At 40.4% G+C, this 18,934-nt stretch overlaps 1 protein-coding gene across 3 annotated transcripts in view; it reads left to right on the forward strand.

The window, feature by feature from the left end:
• The first annotated feature begins 10,489 nt into the window (after positions 1-10,489).
• Positions 10,490-18,934, forward strand: part of LOC139559848 (sickle tail protein homolog) — a 54,836-nt gene continuing 46,391 nt past the window's right edge. The window contains exon 1 of one of the 3 annotated variants that reach the window (XM_071376228.1): positions 10,490-11,069. In XM_071376228.1, coding sequence (XP_071232329.1) covers positions 10,844-11,069 — 226 coding nt within the window. In that variant the 5' untranslated portion in view covers positions 10,490-10,843. The remainder of the gene's footprint in view (positions 11,070-18,934) is intronic. The other 2 variants (XM_071376230.1, XM_071376227.1) reach the window with 2 other exon arrangements.

Below are 18,934 nucleotides of genomic sequence, written 5' to 3' on the forward strand. Positions count from 1 at the left end.
TGGAGATTAAAAAAGTCATCATTATTTCAAGCAATACTTTGTGATAAAACATTTTTTTGTGTGTTTTTGACATTTGTTATGATCAAATTATGAATTTTGGAACACATTTGCCAATGTTTGAAAATAATGGATGTAAAAAATGTGATTTAAACCTCACAGGTTAGATAGAGCAATGAGATGTATTGATGCATGCACTATCAAATACATGTTGAACAGCCTTCATCCCATCAGCTCCTTCAGTAATGCTGGCCATTTCTATTGATGAAGCACATAGGTTACCCATAGTGCATTTAGTGGAGAGAGCTGTACCAGTCATTTGATTTGTTGATTGTCACGAATTAGTACACCAGGGGAACAGGGCTGGAGCTGAAGGACCCTTGTGGAGTATTTTGGAAGTGTGTTTCTTCAATAGAGAAAACGCAAGACATTGTGAACACTTTGTCTCCAATTGATATAATTGTTTCTAATGTCATTCCGAGGCATGTAAGAAAAGCATGTTCACTGCAGTTTAAATGCTTTAATTGCAATTGAAAGTTTAAAGACGTAAAGATGATGTTTGGCCTTTGCATAGGCCCTCTTGCAATGCTATTAATAGACTATGTGTTATAGTCAAGTTTATTCATAGGCCAGAAGTGTCAGCAACTTAACACATTATACACAAAATAAACAACATTGTCAATAGGCTTACATTTCAGTTGTATTGGTTGATTATGCATAGGAGAAAGATTGTACTGTGGTCTTTCCATTGTGTTGTTATTTACCTTTCCATTTTCATGGAATTTAAATCGGTTAGGCCTATGTCACAAATGACTGATATTTTGTGAGATTCTCAATTGGAAAAGTTGGTCCTCTCCTCGACTCCTACATCCTCCTCTCCTCGGAAAAAAGCGGAGAAGTGGTCACCTAAACCCTCGTGGACAGACTCACTTTTACTTCTGGTTAATCGAGATTAGTGTTCGCCATATGTAGGAGAGTGTCAATTTGAACAGAGGAGTTTGCTCCTCTCCTCCGGCGGAGGATGCTCGGGTATATCCTCGCCTTGTTTTGAAAAAGGTCAAGGGTAATCGGAAGCGAGGAGAGGAAACTAATGTGCTTGTATGAAATGAAAGAGGACGAACCTGAGGACGCAAGGAATTGAGGACAATTTCCCACAATGATGTCATGGTGCAGAGTTGTAGGATACACAATGCCCTCTGGTGGTAATAGGATAGTGCCTAATTGGGGAATTAGATCATGCAGTGATAAACTGCCCATCTATCACATTCATATTTTAGGGAAAGGCCACATGAGTCAATCTGTTGATGCAGGCTAATTGCGGTAAAGTTACATTTTGTATCTAATTTTATGACCCTGAGCTGGAGGCCTATGTAACACATTTGTAATGGTAATAATCAGAGGCTATTTTAGTGTATAAATCTTGATAGGGCAAACCCTATTTTGGGGGGAGGTATGCCAGCAAAGCCACTGCACAACACAACACTAAACAATACATTAATTGCACTATAACGGTGACAAACGGTGCCCACAAACTGTTAGGGCCTAAAGCTGTCCCAACAGCAGAGCCCCAACAGCAGAATCCCAACAGCAGTCCCAACACCTTACCACTGCTACACCTGGCTATCAGAGAACATTGTCTCGCAGCGAAACAGTTCATTCAGACTAATTTACTGCCTTAAAAAACATAACTTACATGGCTGATTTGCTTAAATAAATGTGGTTCCTACTGACAATTGAGATGTGCAAACTATGGCATTTTTTTAATTAAATTTTTTAAATATTTTTTTTACCTTTATTTAACCAGGTAGGCCAGTTGAGAACAAGTTCTCATTTACAACTGCGACCTGGCCAAGATAAAGTAAAGCAGTGCGACAAAAAACCCCACAGAGTTACACATAAACAAACGTACAGTCAATAACACAATAGAAAAATCTATGTACAGTGTGTGCAAATGTAGAAGAGTAGGGAGGTAGGCAATAAATAGGTCATAGAGGCGAAATAATTACAACTTAGCATTAAGGGGACGACAAGCGGATAAGAGTCAATCCGTAATTTCGATTAAGACATTCATGAGTGAGCTAGGACAGATGTATTCATAATAACTATTTGTTCAGCACTTTTGAAATGTACAGTGACAGAATTCAGAACATGAGCCGTTGTTACAATATTCTCCCTGTGCACCAAGTCAGAACCATAGGATAAATGAAGGGGGCATATAAGCAACTTAGCAATGAAAGCTCTTACAATATTCGATGATTACATTTCTCTAAAACAGAATATAGACTACATGTGCACCACAAAGTCTGAAGAGTAGGCTAAATTAAGAGGGGAAAATAGACCAAATGACTAGGGTGAGGCTAATGGGCTACTAACAGCTTACTACACAACATACACTTAGTATTACTTTCTTAGCTACAGTATACATATCTCCCTGGCATATTACATAATTTATGCAGCAGCATACAATACATTTTTTGACACACCTTGTTGTAATGTACTCACTTGAACAGGAAGGTCCTTCGTGGGAAAGAATGTGTCATCAAACTTTTTCATCAAAGTCTGGCATTCTCTGGATTTATGGTGCGTTCAAGACAACTGGGAACTCTAAAAAAAAATGAGGTTGAATCATGATGACGTCAGTAATCTTCAGGTCGTAGCTCGAGAAAGAGGCCTGAGTTCCCGACTTATAATTCTGAGTTGGATGACCGTTCAAGACAAATTTTCCCAGTCGGAGCTCGTTTTTTCCTCGAGTTCCCAGTTGTCTTGAACTCACTGAAGTCAGATTTCCCAGTTCCGAGTTAACAGTTGTTTTGAGAACGGTATAAATCTTGCTGGATTGACAGCATGGCCAATGTTGAATGTTAATAATTTTAAGCTTGGAAAAGAGAAACCTTAAACCCAGACTTGGGACCACACACCCACTCCACTGAATATCAGGTTAGTGATATCCTTTGCAATGCTTGCAGTTAGCCACTGATTCCTTCCAAACAACTCATTGCTGAATTTGTGATCTACAACTTGTTATGTAATGTTTATGTCCAATGGCCAATGAGCACTGATACATTTTATCAATGATTAATCTTCATTATTTATCTTCATATGACTAGGATTAAAAAGGATTTGCCAGTAGATTGTCAACTTCATTCATGATGATGACTGCTAGCTAAGATTTTGAAAGTATGATGATCAGTCCAATCAAAGCTACTGCAGATATAACGTGATTTGACATAATTTTATCTTTGGCCAATGACCTTGAGCCTTCTTGGATGGGCACTTCTAATGTAACTCTTTGGCAGCAACCAAGGGGCTTGAATTTTCGAGCTCTACCCTTAGATTTGGCGGTGGTGTAGTGTCCCCATGAGTGACAGAACACTGAGCCGATCACAGCACAACTAGAGAACATTACCTAACCCCTACGCTCTGGATTTTCCACTGGCTGCCCCTCTGCCACAGAAAGCACTGAACTAGGCTGAAACACCTGCCCTGAATGACGGCACTGGTAATAACCACATTAGCTCAAATGGCATTTGTAATGCAGTACCGCAGTAATTAATATTATTAGTACTTTGTGGTAATCAGGTCAACAAAGCTGTTGTTTTTTAATCAACAAACCAAGGCAGAGTTGGGCACTCAGCCAATTATTCAACAGGCTGTTGCCATAATGTAGACTCCATATAATCTGCAAGCAGAATACACATAGCATGCGTATTGAATTTTGATTCACAAAAAAGACAACATTCTAAGAAATGTAAAGTTATATTATAATATTTTTCATTTATTGCTAAAGGATTTAATCAGAATCAAGCATCATCTTGCTTTCAGCCCACAAAATCTGGAACGTCCAAAATATCACCTCACATTGCTGTAGCTTCTAAAATAGAATAGAGAGTAAAAGTTATAGCTCATGTGGGGGAAGCCAAGGCCTGATGAAATCACTAAATACCCTGGCCACAAAATAGATTAAGCCTGGCAGCACATGACACAATCATTCAGAGGCAGCCAGAGCCCACAGCAGGCGACTTGTTAAGGGGACAGACAGAGTCAGCAAATTAACCCCATGGGATCACAACATGGTCCACACACAGAGAGAGCCAGATTGGACAGGAAAAACATCTAAACAAAGCTCTTATAGGCCAACCCACCCAGGACAGCCAACAACAATAACATCACTCAGAGGAAACTTGAATATTTGGAACAAATGGCATCCCGTACTGAAATAATCCGTACTGCGACGCCTACATATGCAAATAAATAAAGTAATTAATTAGTCAGAGGTTTAGTAGCATCTGACACTTTGAGGTTTAATCAGACATATGGTTTGTTTGTGGGAGCAGAGAAGTGTTGTAATACAAAAGGTTTTAAACCGATTTTAGGGGCCAGAACACTAATTGTATATTATTCAGATTACAGATATTTTACTTCCATAATATTATCATCTGTTCCAACATCATCTCTGATCTCTTATGCGATGACATCACACGGATAGAAATAGAATCTCTAATGGTCACAAGCCTTTTGAGGAGAGGAGCCTCAGCCATATTATATCCCGTCCTAGTTGAGACCATTACAAAGTGCTTCAATAACAGTAAAAACTAGAATGGCTCCTTTATGATTATGACACACAACCACTTTATGCCCAGTCTGTGGAGATAATGACTGTCATATTTCATGCCAACCGTGTGTGAATTGGCAACACTTTTATATCAGGGCCTAATGGAGAGGAAACACTTCAAGGCCTACAAGGATATTTTAGTCATTTTCCTCCGTGTTCTCTGTCATTTCTCTGTGATAGTAAACTCTCCATCAGTTTCTGTGGCCAAGAGTGGCAATAAAATCAATAAACCATAAATCACTTGGCAAGCCTCTCTTATTCACCTCTCATTGGATGTTCTATATCAGTTCAGTCACACTGCCAAAGTACACAAGATTGTCCTTTCACATGCCTCTTCTGCTGCTTTCAGGGAAGCACAACTAAATTAACATGACAAAATCACATTTCCTGATGACTCACTCAGAGAAGCAGGAATCAAGGGTCCTCTCTGAGCACTGCTGAAAAGAGCTGCAAGGTTGGTTTCATTCAGAAACATGAAACAGACATTGCATGTGTTTTTTCATGTTGAATGTCATGTGATGTTTTGGTACTTAAAATGTTATGTTACATTGACTGATGAAGCATAGTATATGACTTACTCTGCAGTAAAAAAAAAAAAAAAAAGTTTAACGAATCAGGGTCTGAAAATGTTCCCAAATATGATGTCCATGTATGGCCACACGAGGGCGTCAGAGAGAGCGCTGAGAAGACACTTGTTCCTTCACCTTGTTCCAAACATTAAAATAAGTCATCATTCAGTATCAATAACAACACCAAAGTACAGCTACAATTATCGGGTTATACAGAATACATTTTGGATATTAAAGAAGACTACAGTATTGACATTCAATACATCGAAAAATTCACACTATAGCCTGTGCTGTGAAAAGCACCTGTCATTGGCTATTAGCTACATAAATGTGATGTTCAACCCTATCAGTTATGTCTACCTCGTCGCTGTACCCCATACATACAATTATCTGTAAGGTTCCTCAGTCGAGGAGTACATTTCAAACACAGATTCAAAACAAAGACCAGGGAGGTATTTGTTTTTGCCTCGCACAGATGCCTCGCACAGAAGGGCACATATTGGTAGATGGGTAAAAATACAAAAAAGCTGACATTGAATATCCCTTTGAGCATGGTGCAGTTATTAATTACACTTTAGATGGTGTATCAATACACCCAGCCAATGGTGACTTTAAAACAGTTACAGAGTTTAATGACTGTGATAGGAGAAAACTGAGGATGGATCAACAACATTCTAGTTACTCCACAACAATAACCTAAATGACAGAGTGAAAAGAAGGACGCCTGTACAGAATACTAACATTCTAAAACATGCATCCTGTTTGCAATAAAGCACTAAAGTAAAACTGCAAAAAAATGGATGAAGAAATGTACTTCCTATCTTGAATAAACATCATTATGTTTGGCACAAATCCACATCACAGAGAACCACCCTTCATATTTCAAGCATTGTGGTGGATGTATCATTTTATGAGTATGCTTGTCATTGGCAAGGACTAGGGATTGTTTAGGGTAAAAATAAATGGAATATAGCTAAGCACAGGCAAAATCCTAGAGGAAAACCTGGTTCAGTCTGCTTTCCAACAGACACGGGGAGACCAATTCACCTTTCAGCAGGACAATAACCTAAAACACAAGGGCAAATCTACACTGGAGTTGCTTACCAAGACGACATTGGATATTCCTGAGTGGCCTAGTTACAGTTTTGACTTAAATTGTCTTGAAAATCTATGGCAAGACTTGAAAATGGCTGTCTAGCAATGATCAACAATCAACTTGAGAGAGCTTGAAGAATTTTTAAAAGAATAACGTGAAAATATTGTACAATCCAGGAGTGCAAAGCTTTTACACTTACCCAGCTGTAATCTCTGCCAAATGTGATTCTAACATGTATGGACTCTACCTATGTAATCAAGATATATAAGTGTTTTATTTTTTGGATTTGTTTACAAATGTTAGAATTTTTGTTCCACTTTGACAATACAGAGTATTTTCTGTAAATCGCTGACAAAAAATTACAATAAGTTTTGATCCCACCTTGTAACACAACAAAATTTGGAAAAAGTCAAGGTGTGTGAATACTTTCTGAAAGCACTGCATATTTCGCCTCACAATGAAGTGTTTTACCATTTTCTTTTCAGGACAACCAGGGATACAAGTAGAACACAAAACAATTTGACATAAACAGTTGCCAAATGTCAATAAAAAAAATAAGGTCCACCAAAGAAAAATCTGATAAAAATGAATTTATAAGAATGATGTAAGTACAGGAATTGTTTGCTCACTGGGAAATGAATATCCAACTAGTCAGTGACAACTGTGTGGAGTTTGTCACAGAAACTATGTGAGCTTATTATAGTATTATAGACACTACTGTATATCCTAGGATTTCCAATGATCTTCTATGTTGAAGAACCCCTTATCTTCTAACGACTCTTTGTAGCTTGTGAGAGTCGTAGAGGAAAACAATCTTGTAGCTCAAACAATTCGGAATCTACAGACGTTTTTGTAGAAAAGACCCGGCCCCGAACACCTTTGGGATCCGACCTTGTCTCACAAACACTGCTCTAGCTCAGCCCCCGTTAATCAGTGGTGTATATCTTCAAGCATTTCCTCTAAGTTACTGGTGTTTCTCTGCAAGGCTTTCATCTGGAATTGATCAACTTACCCCATTGTAAAACAGTGCCCTCTCAAGTGCCCACTAAATACTGGTCATACTGCTTGTGCCAGGTCATATTCCCATAACCCTGAAAGCATAGCTAGGGACCTCTGTGTGCTTCCTTGCCTGTGTCTGTGTGCTATTTCTCAGGGCTAGGGAAACCCCCTTGGCCAGGCCCTTTCTCAGGACATGAAGGGACAGAGCAGAGCAGAGCTTCTTAAAATAAACCCCTATTAAAGCCATTTTTTATGCTTCAGAGAATCATGACAGCAGAACTGTCTCCCCCTGGAACATGTGGTGGGGAGATATTTTTGGACATTAGCCTGCAAATAGACCACACACCCATATATGATACAGAGAGCCAGGACAGTGATCTTAATCATTATGATGACCAGGGCCGGGTTACCAAACTGGCACGCAGGGCATGTGCCCCAGGCCCCCAACCTCCAGGGGGCCCCCAAAGCAAAAAATAATATATACTGTATATTTTGGGAGGGTTGGGGCCCCCAGATAGCATATGATAGCACAATGTGAATAATGTGAACAAAAACATGAGATGAGCTATAAAACAGAAGAAGAAAATCCCTGCCTCATGGCAAAAAGTGTAGAATTCCAGGAAATTAGCTTTAAAACTGCAAAGAACGTATCTTAGCCTGGAATGCAGTAAGTTAGCTGATTTCCCCCAAAATAAAAAATGTATCCCCCAAAATGGATGCGGTTCTCCGGCCATGAGGATGATGACAGTTAATGATGCATCTAATCTACACACTCCTATGCCTTTGTATGCATATACTGTCTGTACAGTTTAGAACATAGTGTTTTAGCACGTAGTGGCCTATAATGTAATGTATACCGACGCTTTTTAGCAGACGCTTTTATCCAAAGCGACTTACAGTCATGCGTGCATTAATGTTTCATGTATAGATGGCCCTGGGAATCGAGTCCACTAAGAGCCATGCTCTACCGACTGAGCTACATTTAAATTGGTCTCCGGAAATTTGCATGACAGCTCTTTTTGGGGGCATTGATTTGAACAATAAACATGTTCTCCATTTGAAATGTTCTGTAAGTAAATAATATACTTAGTTGTCTTATTGGATTGTGGATGTCCTTTTGTGGATAAACATTTATTTAATTATTTGGCTGTGTTTTAGATAGTTTGGGGGTCTACTCTATTGAAGACAAGAACAGTCTAAGCCTACAACTTCAAGGTAAGAATTTCAGCAAGCCAAAGCTTCACCCTACAGAAATTATTATGGCAGGACTTGTTCTCAATGTATCAGTGCCATACAAATGTTAAGTCACCAATATTCAGGAACTTCTGTGACCAATGCAGAAACTCCTCATTAACAAATACCATGGAACCCCTCAGGGCTGTTCCCATGATGATGAAGTTTTACCATCCTGTGTCAGTATCATGGTGAGGGAACAGTCCAATGGAAGAGTCTTCGTCCTCCATCACTACAGAGAGAATCGGTCCCTTATACTATATGATTGAACTGGGTCATTTAACTGTGAGGCGGCCAGGACTTAATAGAGGATTGTAATACAGATCATTTAGTTTAACTCCTGGAGGTCTAGTAGGATAGGGAGAGTGGAGATCAGTGGTTTAGTGAGAAGCTGAACCACATTCCATTACCCCACATTTAACTGTTGGAGAACCTGTACTGTGGGTTTCTATGGCTATAAGAATGAGGTTAGTTCCAACCAGCAACACAGACAGATGAATTTCACCACAATACCCTATGTGTACTCTTTTAATAGAGGGGATTATATACAAACATAATCTATTGTAATGTAAAAACCAACCCCAGCCAGCCTTTTAGGATAAATCGTTACATACGTAAGTTTCTAAATGTGCCCACAAAGAAATGCTTAGGGAGAGGGTGTTTAGTTGACATGGTGGCTTTCATTTGTGATTTCCTGGCTCTGTTTATCTGACTGACACATCTCACATCCTAATCCTCTTGAGGCAATGGAGGCTATGAGCGTTGGAGTCTGAGAGCGTCGGATACTGGGAGCATCACTGGGGCAGTTATACTTCCTGAATTCTTCCGACTCTTCAAAACTAGGGAGGGGAAAGGAAAGGGAAAGAGGGATACCTAGTCAGTTGTACAACTGAATGCATTCAACTGAAATGCGTCTTACGCATTTAACCCAACCCGTCTGAACCAGGACAATGCCCGGCACGTTTCAGTGTCTGGGTAAGTGTGTTCTGCTGGGTGTGACTCTCTATAGAAGCTTTCATGTCATGTTATTCAAATGGATTTTCACATGCACATGCTACGCTACAGTATGGTGTTTTATTTTATCCATACCCAGCTATTTTATTTACACTGTTTCTGTAATTGTAATATATTATATTTATTTGTATCCACCTATATTTTACTTGTTACTGTTTTCTGTCATGGCATTTTCTAACACATTCAATCTCTCCTGTCATCGAAACACACATCAACTGTTTGGATTTTGTCCAAAGAATCCATTAATTATTCAGAGATATTCTAACAATGAACCAAATCCCTGTTGTATCTATGTAGCCTACCATTATCTTAAATTACAACTAGGCCTATCTGTTAGTTTGTCTGTCAGTACACCTGTATATCTGTAATATCTGATGGTGTGGACTTGGATGTGTCATAAAGGTTTTGTATAATTTCGGCCAGTTGTTTTGAAAGTAGTGCTCACGAACCAAAACAGCTCCCCAAAAATTGTGCAAATCTCAAAATCCATCTGAATATCATGACATGAAAGCTTCTATAGAGAGTCACACTCAGCAGAACAAACATTTTCCGCTCAATCTCTTTAATACACCGCTTCACTAACCAGCAGCTCGGGAGGGCATGCAGATTTCCAAGAGGCAGCCTATCAGAGAGCAGAGCTCACTACTCTACAGAATATATCTGCCTCTCTGTTAGTGAGGCTGTAGCTGCCTGCATGCGCTGGAATCCATGCCTTCCCAGCAGACGCATTACAACTGTCAAACTGTAATCATCTGTGCTGTTTGCAGCCTTATGAATTAATATGGTGTAGGCTAAACATTCTGCTCTGAGATTACCTTCATATTAAGGATGGGTTTAACTTTTACCCCTGGCAGCCGTTTGACTAGATTAGGGGTCATTTGTCAACAGTGTGGGATCATTTAAGGATTGTTTACTATAAGCATGTGAAGAGATTAACAGAGAGAGAGAGAGAGAGAGAGAGAGAGAGAGAGAGAGAGAGAGAGAGAGAGAGAGAGAGAGAGAGAGAGAGGGCTCGTGACTCTCCCAATGCAGACCGTACTGCAAGGCACAGCGCGGCAGAGTGCACACGTGGAATCGACTCTCAGCTGATGAACTACAGTCTATCTAACTAAGGAGCTGGGCTTTGTCTTAAAATACCTTTTTCTTGTAGGCGACAGACAGCTCAGCTTTCGTGTCCAGTCAATACTTGACACTCAGCCTACAGAGATCACCCAGAGAGTTTGATTACCAACTGGATTGACTGACTGACAGAAGTGTGTGAGAGAGAGAGGAGCAAGCCGGAGGGATATACAAGACGCCCTGGAGTATCTGACCGGTGGAAAGATGACATCCAAGTCATCCAGGCAGGGCAGACCCTCATCGGCAGGGTCCAAGCAGCCCTCTCAGAGGAAGGAGTGCCCAGCAGGTAATCGCTCCTGTATGCTGCGGGTCGGGGAGAGGCTTATGAGGGCTGGGAGTGAGGGGAACCTACATGCTGTGAGACCCAAACCTGCCCAGCAGACACCACTGGAGGGGGGACACCAAAAGTCCGGCTCCATCACAGCCAAAGGTAGGAAGTCTTAAAGGTCCAATGCAGCTGATTTTATTTCAACAACAAAACATTTTTGGCTAACAATTAAATTCCTTACTGTGATTATTTTCAATTAAAATTTCAATTTAAACAAAAATATCTTCTTAGTTAAAAGCATTTTCTCAAGCAAGAATTTTGTTCAACTGTCTGGGAGCGGTCTGTGTAGGGTGGGGAACACTTATTGCAGAAAAGGTTTGGAACTCTCTTACTTATTGGTCTATTAACTCATTTACCACCTGGTGATGTCACCATGGAGGTTAAAACTCCATCCCACCAAAAATGGAGAAAAAAAAACTATTACACATACACTACCGTTCAAAAGTTTGGAGTCACTTAGAAATGTCCTTGTTTTTCAAAGAAAAGCTAAAATGTTGTCCATTAAAAATCCATCAAATTGATCAGAAATACAATGTAGACATTGTTAATGTTGTAAATGACTATTGTAGCTGGAAACTGCAGATTTTTTAATGAAATATCTACATAGGCGTACAGAGGCCCATTATCAACAACCATCACTCCTGTGTTCCAATGGCACGTTGTGTTAGCTAATCCAAATTTATCATTTTAAAAGGCTAATTGATCATTAGAAAACCCTTTTCCAATTATGTTAGCACAGCTGAAAACTGCTGTGCTTATTAAAGAAACAATAAAACTGGCCTTCTTTAGACTAGTTGAGTATCTGGTGCATCAGCATTTGTGGGTTCGCAAACTGGCTCTAACCAGAATAGAAGGAGGAGTGGGAGGCCACCAGTCTCAACGTCAACAGTGAAGAGGCTGCTGCCCTTCAAGGCAGAGTTCCTCTGTCCAGTGTCTGTGTTCTTTTGCCAATCTTAATCTTTTTATTGGCCAGTCTGAGATATGGCTTTTTCTTTGCAACTCTGCCTAGAAGGCCAGCATCCCGGAGTCACCTCTTCACTGTTGACGTTGAGACTGGTGTTTTGCGGGTACTATTTATTGAAGCTGCCAGTTGAGGACTTGTAAGGCGTCTGTTTCTCAAACTAGACACTCTAATGTACTTGTCCTCTTGCTCAGTTGTCCACCGGGGCCTCCCTCTCCTCTTTCTATTCTGGTTAGGGCCAATTTGTGCTGTTCTGTGAAGGGAGTAGTACACAGTATTGTACAAAATCTTCCGTTTCTTGGCAATTTCTCGCATGGAATAGCCTTCATTTCTCAGAACAAGAATAGAGTTTCAGAAGAAAGTTCTTGTTTCTGGCCATTTTGAGCCTGTAATCAAACCCACAAATGCTGATGCTCCAGATACTAAACTAGTCTTAAGAAGGCCAGTTTTATTGCTTCTGTCACGGTCGTCGGAATAATTATCGGACCAAGCTGCAGCGCGATATGGTTTCCACATATAATTTCTTAGAAACGCACAAAACAACAAAGAAAGAACGAAACAAACAACAAACCGTAACAAAGAGGTGTAAGATACACTAACTCAAAACAATATCCCATAAAACACAGGTGGAAAAAATGCTACTTAAATATGATCCCCAATTAGAGACAACGATAGCCAGCTGCCTCTAATTTGGAATCATACCTAACACCAACATAGAAAAACTAAACTAGAACCCCACATAGAAAATAATAACTAGAAAAAAAAACAGTCACGCCCTGACCTATTCTACCATAGAAAATAAGGGCTCTCTATGGTCAGGACGTGACAGCTTCTTTAATCAGCTCCAGAGTTTTCAGCTGTGCTAACATAATTGCATACGGGTTATCTAATGATCAGTTAGCCTTTTAAAATGATACACTTGGATTAGCTAACACAGCGTGCCATTGGAACACAGGAGTGATGGTTGCTGACAATGGGCCTCTGTACGCCTATGTAGATATTCCATTAAAAATCTGACGTTTCCAGCTATAATAGTCATTTACAACATTAACAATGTCTACACTGTATTTCTGATCAATTTGATGTTATTTTAATGGACAAAAAATGTGCTTTTCTTTCAAAAACAAGGACATTTCTAAGTGACCCCAAACTTTTGAATGGTATTGTATATACTGTATATAAAACTGCACTGGTCCTTTAATGTCTATAGACTTAAACTGAGTATACCAAACTTACACTGAATACACTGAATATACCAAACATATACAAACACCCCTTTTTGCCGTCAGCCTCAATTCGTCGGGGCAAGGACTCTACATGGTGTCGAAAGCGTTCCACAGGAATGCTGGCCCATGTTGACTCCAATACTTCCCACAGTTGTGTCAGGTTGGCTGAATGTCTTTGGGTGGTGGACCATTCTTGATACACACAGGAAACTGTTGAGCATGAAAAACCCAACAGCTTTCTGGTTCTTGACACAAACTAGTGCACCTGGCATCTACTGCCATACTCTGTTCAAAGGCACTTACATGTTTTGTCTTGCCCATTTACCCTCTGAATGGCACACATACACAATCCATGTCTAAATTGTCTCAAGGCTTAAAAAACATATTTAACCTGTCTCCTCCTCTTCATCTACGTTGATTGTAGTGGATTTAACAAGTGACATCAATGAGGGATCATAACTTTCAATTGGATTCACCTGGTCAGTCTATGTCATGGAAAAAGCAGGTGTTCTTTATGTTTTGTAATACTCAGCATGTAGTCTAAGGCGCTCACTGCTGTACTGCAAGCCTTTAGTGGCAATTTACTAACTCTTTGTTTTCTGTTGATGTACTGTATCAGTCATAGGATGCTGTATCGAAGTTCTGTAGAAGTTTCTCTGCACCACAAATGAATAATAGATCTGACGATGTACAGCCAGTGCTACGGTAGCCGACAGTACAGTCGTGGCCAAAAGTTTTGAGAATGACACAAATATTCATTTTCACAAAGACTGCTGCCTCAGTTTGTATGATGGCAATTTGCATATACTCCAGAATGTTATGAAGAGTGATCAGATGAATTGCAATGATTTGCAAAGTACCTCTTTGCCATGCAAATGAACTGAATCCCCCAAAAACATTTCCACTGCATTTCAGCCCTGCCACAAAAGGACCAGCTGACATCATGTCAGTGATTCTCTCGTTAACACAGGTGTGAGTGTTGACGAGGACAAGGTTGGAGATCACTCTGTTATGCTGATTGAGTTTGAATAACAGACTGGAAGCTTCAAAAGGAGGGTGGTGCTTGGAATCATTGTTCTTCCTCTGTCAACCATGGTTACCTGCAAGGAAACACATGCCGTCATCATTGCTTTGCACAAAAAGGGCTTCACAGGCAAGGATATTGCTGCCAGTAAGATTGCACCTAAATCAACCATTTATCGGATCATCAAAAACTTCAAGGAGAGCGGTTCAATTGTTGTGAAGAAGGCTTCAGGGCGCCCAAGAAAGTCCAGCAAGCACCAGGACCGTCTCCTAAAGTTGATTCAGCTGCGGGATCGGGGCACCACCAGTACAGAGCTTGCTCAGGAATGGCAGCAGGCAGGTGTGAGTGCATCTCCACGCACAGTGAGCCAAAGACTTTTAGAGGATGGCCTGGTGTCAAGAAGGGCAGCAAAGAAGCCACTTCTCTCCAGGAAAAGCATAAGGGACAGACTGATATTCTGCAAAAGGTACAGGGATTGGACTGCTGAGGACTGGGGTAAAGTCATTTTCTCTGATGAATCCCCTTTCCGACTGTTTGGGGCATCCGGAAAAAGCTTGTCCGGAGAAGACAAGGTGAGCGCTACCATCAGTCCTGTGTCATGCCACCAGTAAAGCATCCTGAGACCATTCATGTGTGGGCTCACTCACAATTTTGCCTAAGAACACAACCATGAATAAAGAATGGTACCAACACATCCTACGATAACAACTTCTCCCAACCAACCAGGAACAGTTTGGTGACGAACAATGCCTTTTCCAGCATGATGGAGCACCTTGCCATAAGGCAAAAGTGATAACTAAGTGGCTCGGGGAACAAAACATCGATATTTTGGGTCCATGGCCAGGAAACTCCCCAGACCTTAATCCCATTGAGAACTTGTGGTCAATCCTCAAGAGGCGGGTGGACAAACAAAAACCCACATATTCTGACAAACTCCAAGCATTGATTATGCAAGAATGGGCTGCCATCAGTCAGGATGTGGCCCAGAAGTTAATTGACAGCATGCCAGGGTGGATTGCAGAGGTCTTGAAAAGGAAGGGTCAACACTGCAAATATTGACTCTTTAAATCAACTTCATGTAATTGTCAATAAAAGCCTTTGACACTTATGAAATGCTTGTAATTATACTTCTGTATTCCATAGTAACATCTGACAAAAATATCTAAAGACACTGAAGCAGCAGACTTTGTGAAAATTAATATTTGTGTCATTCTCAAAACTTTTGGCCACGACTGTACATGATTCTGTGCCGTAGCAGTCATACACCCCCCCTCCCCCGTTTCAATCACACACCCACACACAGCCACACACAGCCACACACACACACACACACACACACACACACACACACACACACACACACACACACACACACACACACACACACACACACACACACACACACACACACACACACACACACACACACACACACACGCACACACACACACACACACACACACACACACACACACACACACACACAATTACTGTACAGTATGCAGAGAGCTTAGATCACCCTGTCAGAGGGTCATTTTGTATTGTCATGCATTCCTGGGCGAAGCACATGAGTCTGACCACATTGTTCTGCCTAGGCCCTCTCATCTGCCAGTGGATTAAGCCCTCGGGTCAATCCTTGTAGCTCTCATTGTGCTGATTAGTTACATTTGCCCTCTTATCATCACATTCCCTTTCAGTAGAGTTGAGTTAATCTCCTGCCCCTGTTCAAAAGCAACTGCTGCAGCAGACCGTCTGATTGCAAATTGAATTTGACTTTGCCAACTCTGCAGCTGGAATCAGTCACAAAGAGAAAAAACATTTCTCACACTATCCAGGGTACAAATGAGGGTGTGAGAGAATTCAACTCACAGGTGCATGTGGCCTATTCACACTAGTAGAAGTATAAAAGTATTTTTGCTTTCCACTTTCATTTTTTATTTTCCTTTTCTTTGCAGCTTTTTATTGGGATGTTTTTAGTCAAGTGCGATGTTCCAGAAACATTTTAACAAAGTCATAGGAAAATTCGCTCAATGTCATAATTCAGCATTTAAGGAACTTCCTCTTGGATTTCTGAAAATATTGCTAGATTTCCAAGCCCAGTTCTCAGTGTATTTTACAAGTAAATTTCATTCTGGCTTCATGCACGGAGAGGCTACTCCCCAGGTTCCCTAGGTCGTTTGAGCTGATGAATAATGGCTGCAATACATGTCCTATAACTAACAGATTACGTTTGTTGTGGCTGTCTATCTATCGTCAGCTGCTGCCAGGGGCAGACTTAACACCAGCGGCTCCATGTATTCGGAGAAAGATCTGAACACTAATCCTCTGCTCTCCTCTCGGGACATGATACAAGACTGTTGCCCTAAACCACCCTTAAACCATTGCTATTCAAACTTTTTCAGTGGGGGCTCAATTTTTTCCGCCAGAATTTCTGGGGACCCCATTTTTTCCCCAACAATTTCACCCCGCCGCAAATCTAATGACACAACCTTAAAATCTGTACTTTTTCATTTTTACATCAATCATTTTTACTCAGTAAAATTGTATCTTTCCAATTATATTTCTCAAAACGTTTGTATATTGACTCATACAATAATCTATATGTACTTCTATATTGTATTATTTTTACATTTTGGCAACCCCAATGCAGTTCCACCGCTAGGGGTAGCGACCACTGCCTTAAACCATCCTTTTTTTAAATGTCTTCCCTTTCTCCTTACTTTGTGATGAACTATCTTTCTCACACTGAGCCCTCGGCTTAAATATTCTCACACATCTTCTCACACTTGCTGTGAAATGCAAATGACATACAGTAGAGTTAAAATAGGATAAAATAGAATTTACTGGTCTTCTATTGTGAGTGATAGTAATTTTGCAATTTAGTTTGGAGTAAATAACCTGTTGCGTTTCGTGTGTGTATGATTAATTGTCACATATTTTTGATGTTTCACAGTTATTAGAGTTAGCATAGAGTGTAATTGTATCTCTAAACGGTGGCTTGAGGCTCGTACCTGCCCATTTCTAATTGTTTGTTCGGCCTCAACACTCCCAGTAATCTGTGAATGGTGTATATAATCATAGCTATCGTTTTCACTTTTAATCTACTTTTTTTTGTGCCTCACAAAGACTTGCAGTGGACACCGTCTGGTGGAAATCATTCCTGCAGTTCAAGCATATGTTTCTGATGTCAGAAAGGGGGGTTTAAATGAATCTCTAAACCACAAGATCACCCAAAACTGTAGTATTAAAGCAAAAACAGATCTCAACACGCTTTCACAGGTTTCAGCTTCAAAGTGATGCCTATTTTTTAGATAAAGATAATGTGTCCTTATCAACACCTTGTTTCCAAAGATATAGATCTGTTTTTAAGTATTGACGTGTGTTGAAAGTTTATGCTTCTAAACAGCAACATTCAGTAGGCTAGATTAAATTGATGGCCAAATCTGATGGTATGACTATCAGATTAATGATCCACATAATGTGCAAACCTTGTGAAATTGTACCCAAATGCTCTCTGTCAATGGAAACATGAAGACCGTTTTTTATGATGTGGGGTAGACATGGATTCAGGATGTGAATAATATTTTCTGCAAGTCATTACATTGTATACCTTATTGCCCCAAAAAATACTTATCTGTGCCTAATTAGACATAACAGACTTTTTTCATTTGGACTAAGTCACTTCATTTTCAGTTATGTAACCCTTGTGAGTGTGCTTCCAAAATTGTAAAAAATTAGCATTGCAGGCAGCAGCCTAGCTAGCAGACCCTGATTTGCTCTGACAGCTGCGTGATTTCAGATCAGACGGAAGTCCGCCCCATCCTATCCCGTCAGTCCCAACCCCCACCTCCCACTGCTACAGCCTCTACACTACAGGTCCAATGACATTTGTCTTTTTATATAGTCACAAACTGTGACGCGTGCTTCAATGAACACAACACAAAATCTGAAACAGCTGCTCAGTCCATTTAGACTTCATGTTGATCCCTTGTTGAGAATGATTTAGGTGATACTGGCGTGACATGGCTATTCCTGTGGCTTTGGTGTAGTCTTGGGATGAGATGCATACAGTTGGCATCATGGACGCCAGTGTCCCCGTAAACAATATAAATAATTCCTGCTCTCCCATTTGGAAAACCATCCTCAATTCTCCAAACGACTCACTTATAACTGGAACTATGTCTCCTCTCTTCCAAGTTGATGGTTGACTCAGATTGATTTACAGTAGCTACCCATCTAACCTGCAGATATGTACCTATTTAACTTGAAATTAACCCTTTTGAATGAAACTTTTCTTTGGCGTTTGTTTATCTTTCCTCTGGTAGATTGACAGTCCAATAGAGGAGCATAGACACAGCCTTTCATTATCTGTAGCTATATGTTATGGCTAATCGTGCCATAGAGGCAAAGAAAATACAAAATCCCCTGCCCCCCTTCTCTTGATGTCCATAACCTCTTACAGTATATAAGGAAATTATTGTTCTGTGCTTTCATTGTTGTTGTAAAGTTCTGTTGCACACCACATGCTTGACAGCCCCCATCAAGCCAGTTATTGAAAACACTCCCCCGCCCATTAGTGCTGGTAGCATAATATGAGATGTAAATCATGCAACAAGGGTGACTAAGCTAGGGGGAGAAGACGTAAGCACATTCTGTATGAGCTGATGCTAATAACCCATTAGATTAGTGTACCCTAAAGCCATGTTGGGGCAAGTTCACACAAGGTTACTGAAACTATTGTAATTAACCTAATCCT

This window comes from Salvelinus alpinus, chromosome 30, assembly GCF_045679555.1.
Source record: "Salvelinus alpinus chromosome 30, SLU_Salpinus.1, whole genome shotgun sequence".
Taxonomy (NCBI): domain Eukaryota; kingdom Metazoa; phylum Chordata; class Actinopteri; order Salmoniformes; family Salmonidae; genus Salvelinus; species Salvelinus alpinus.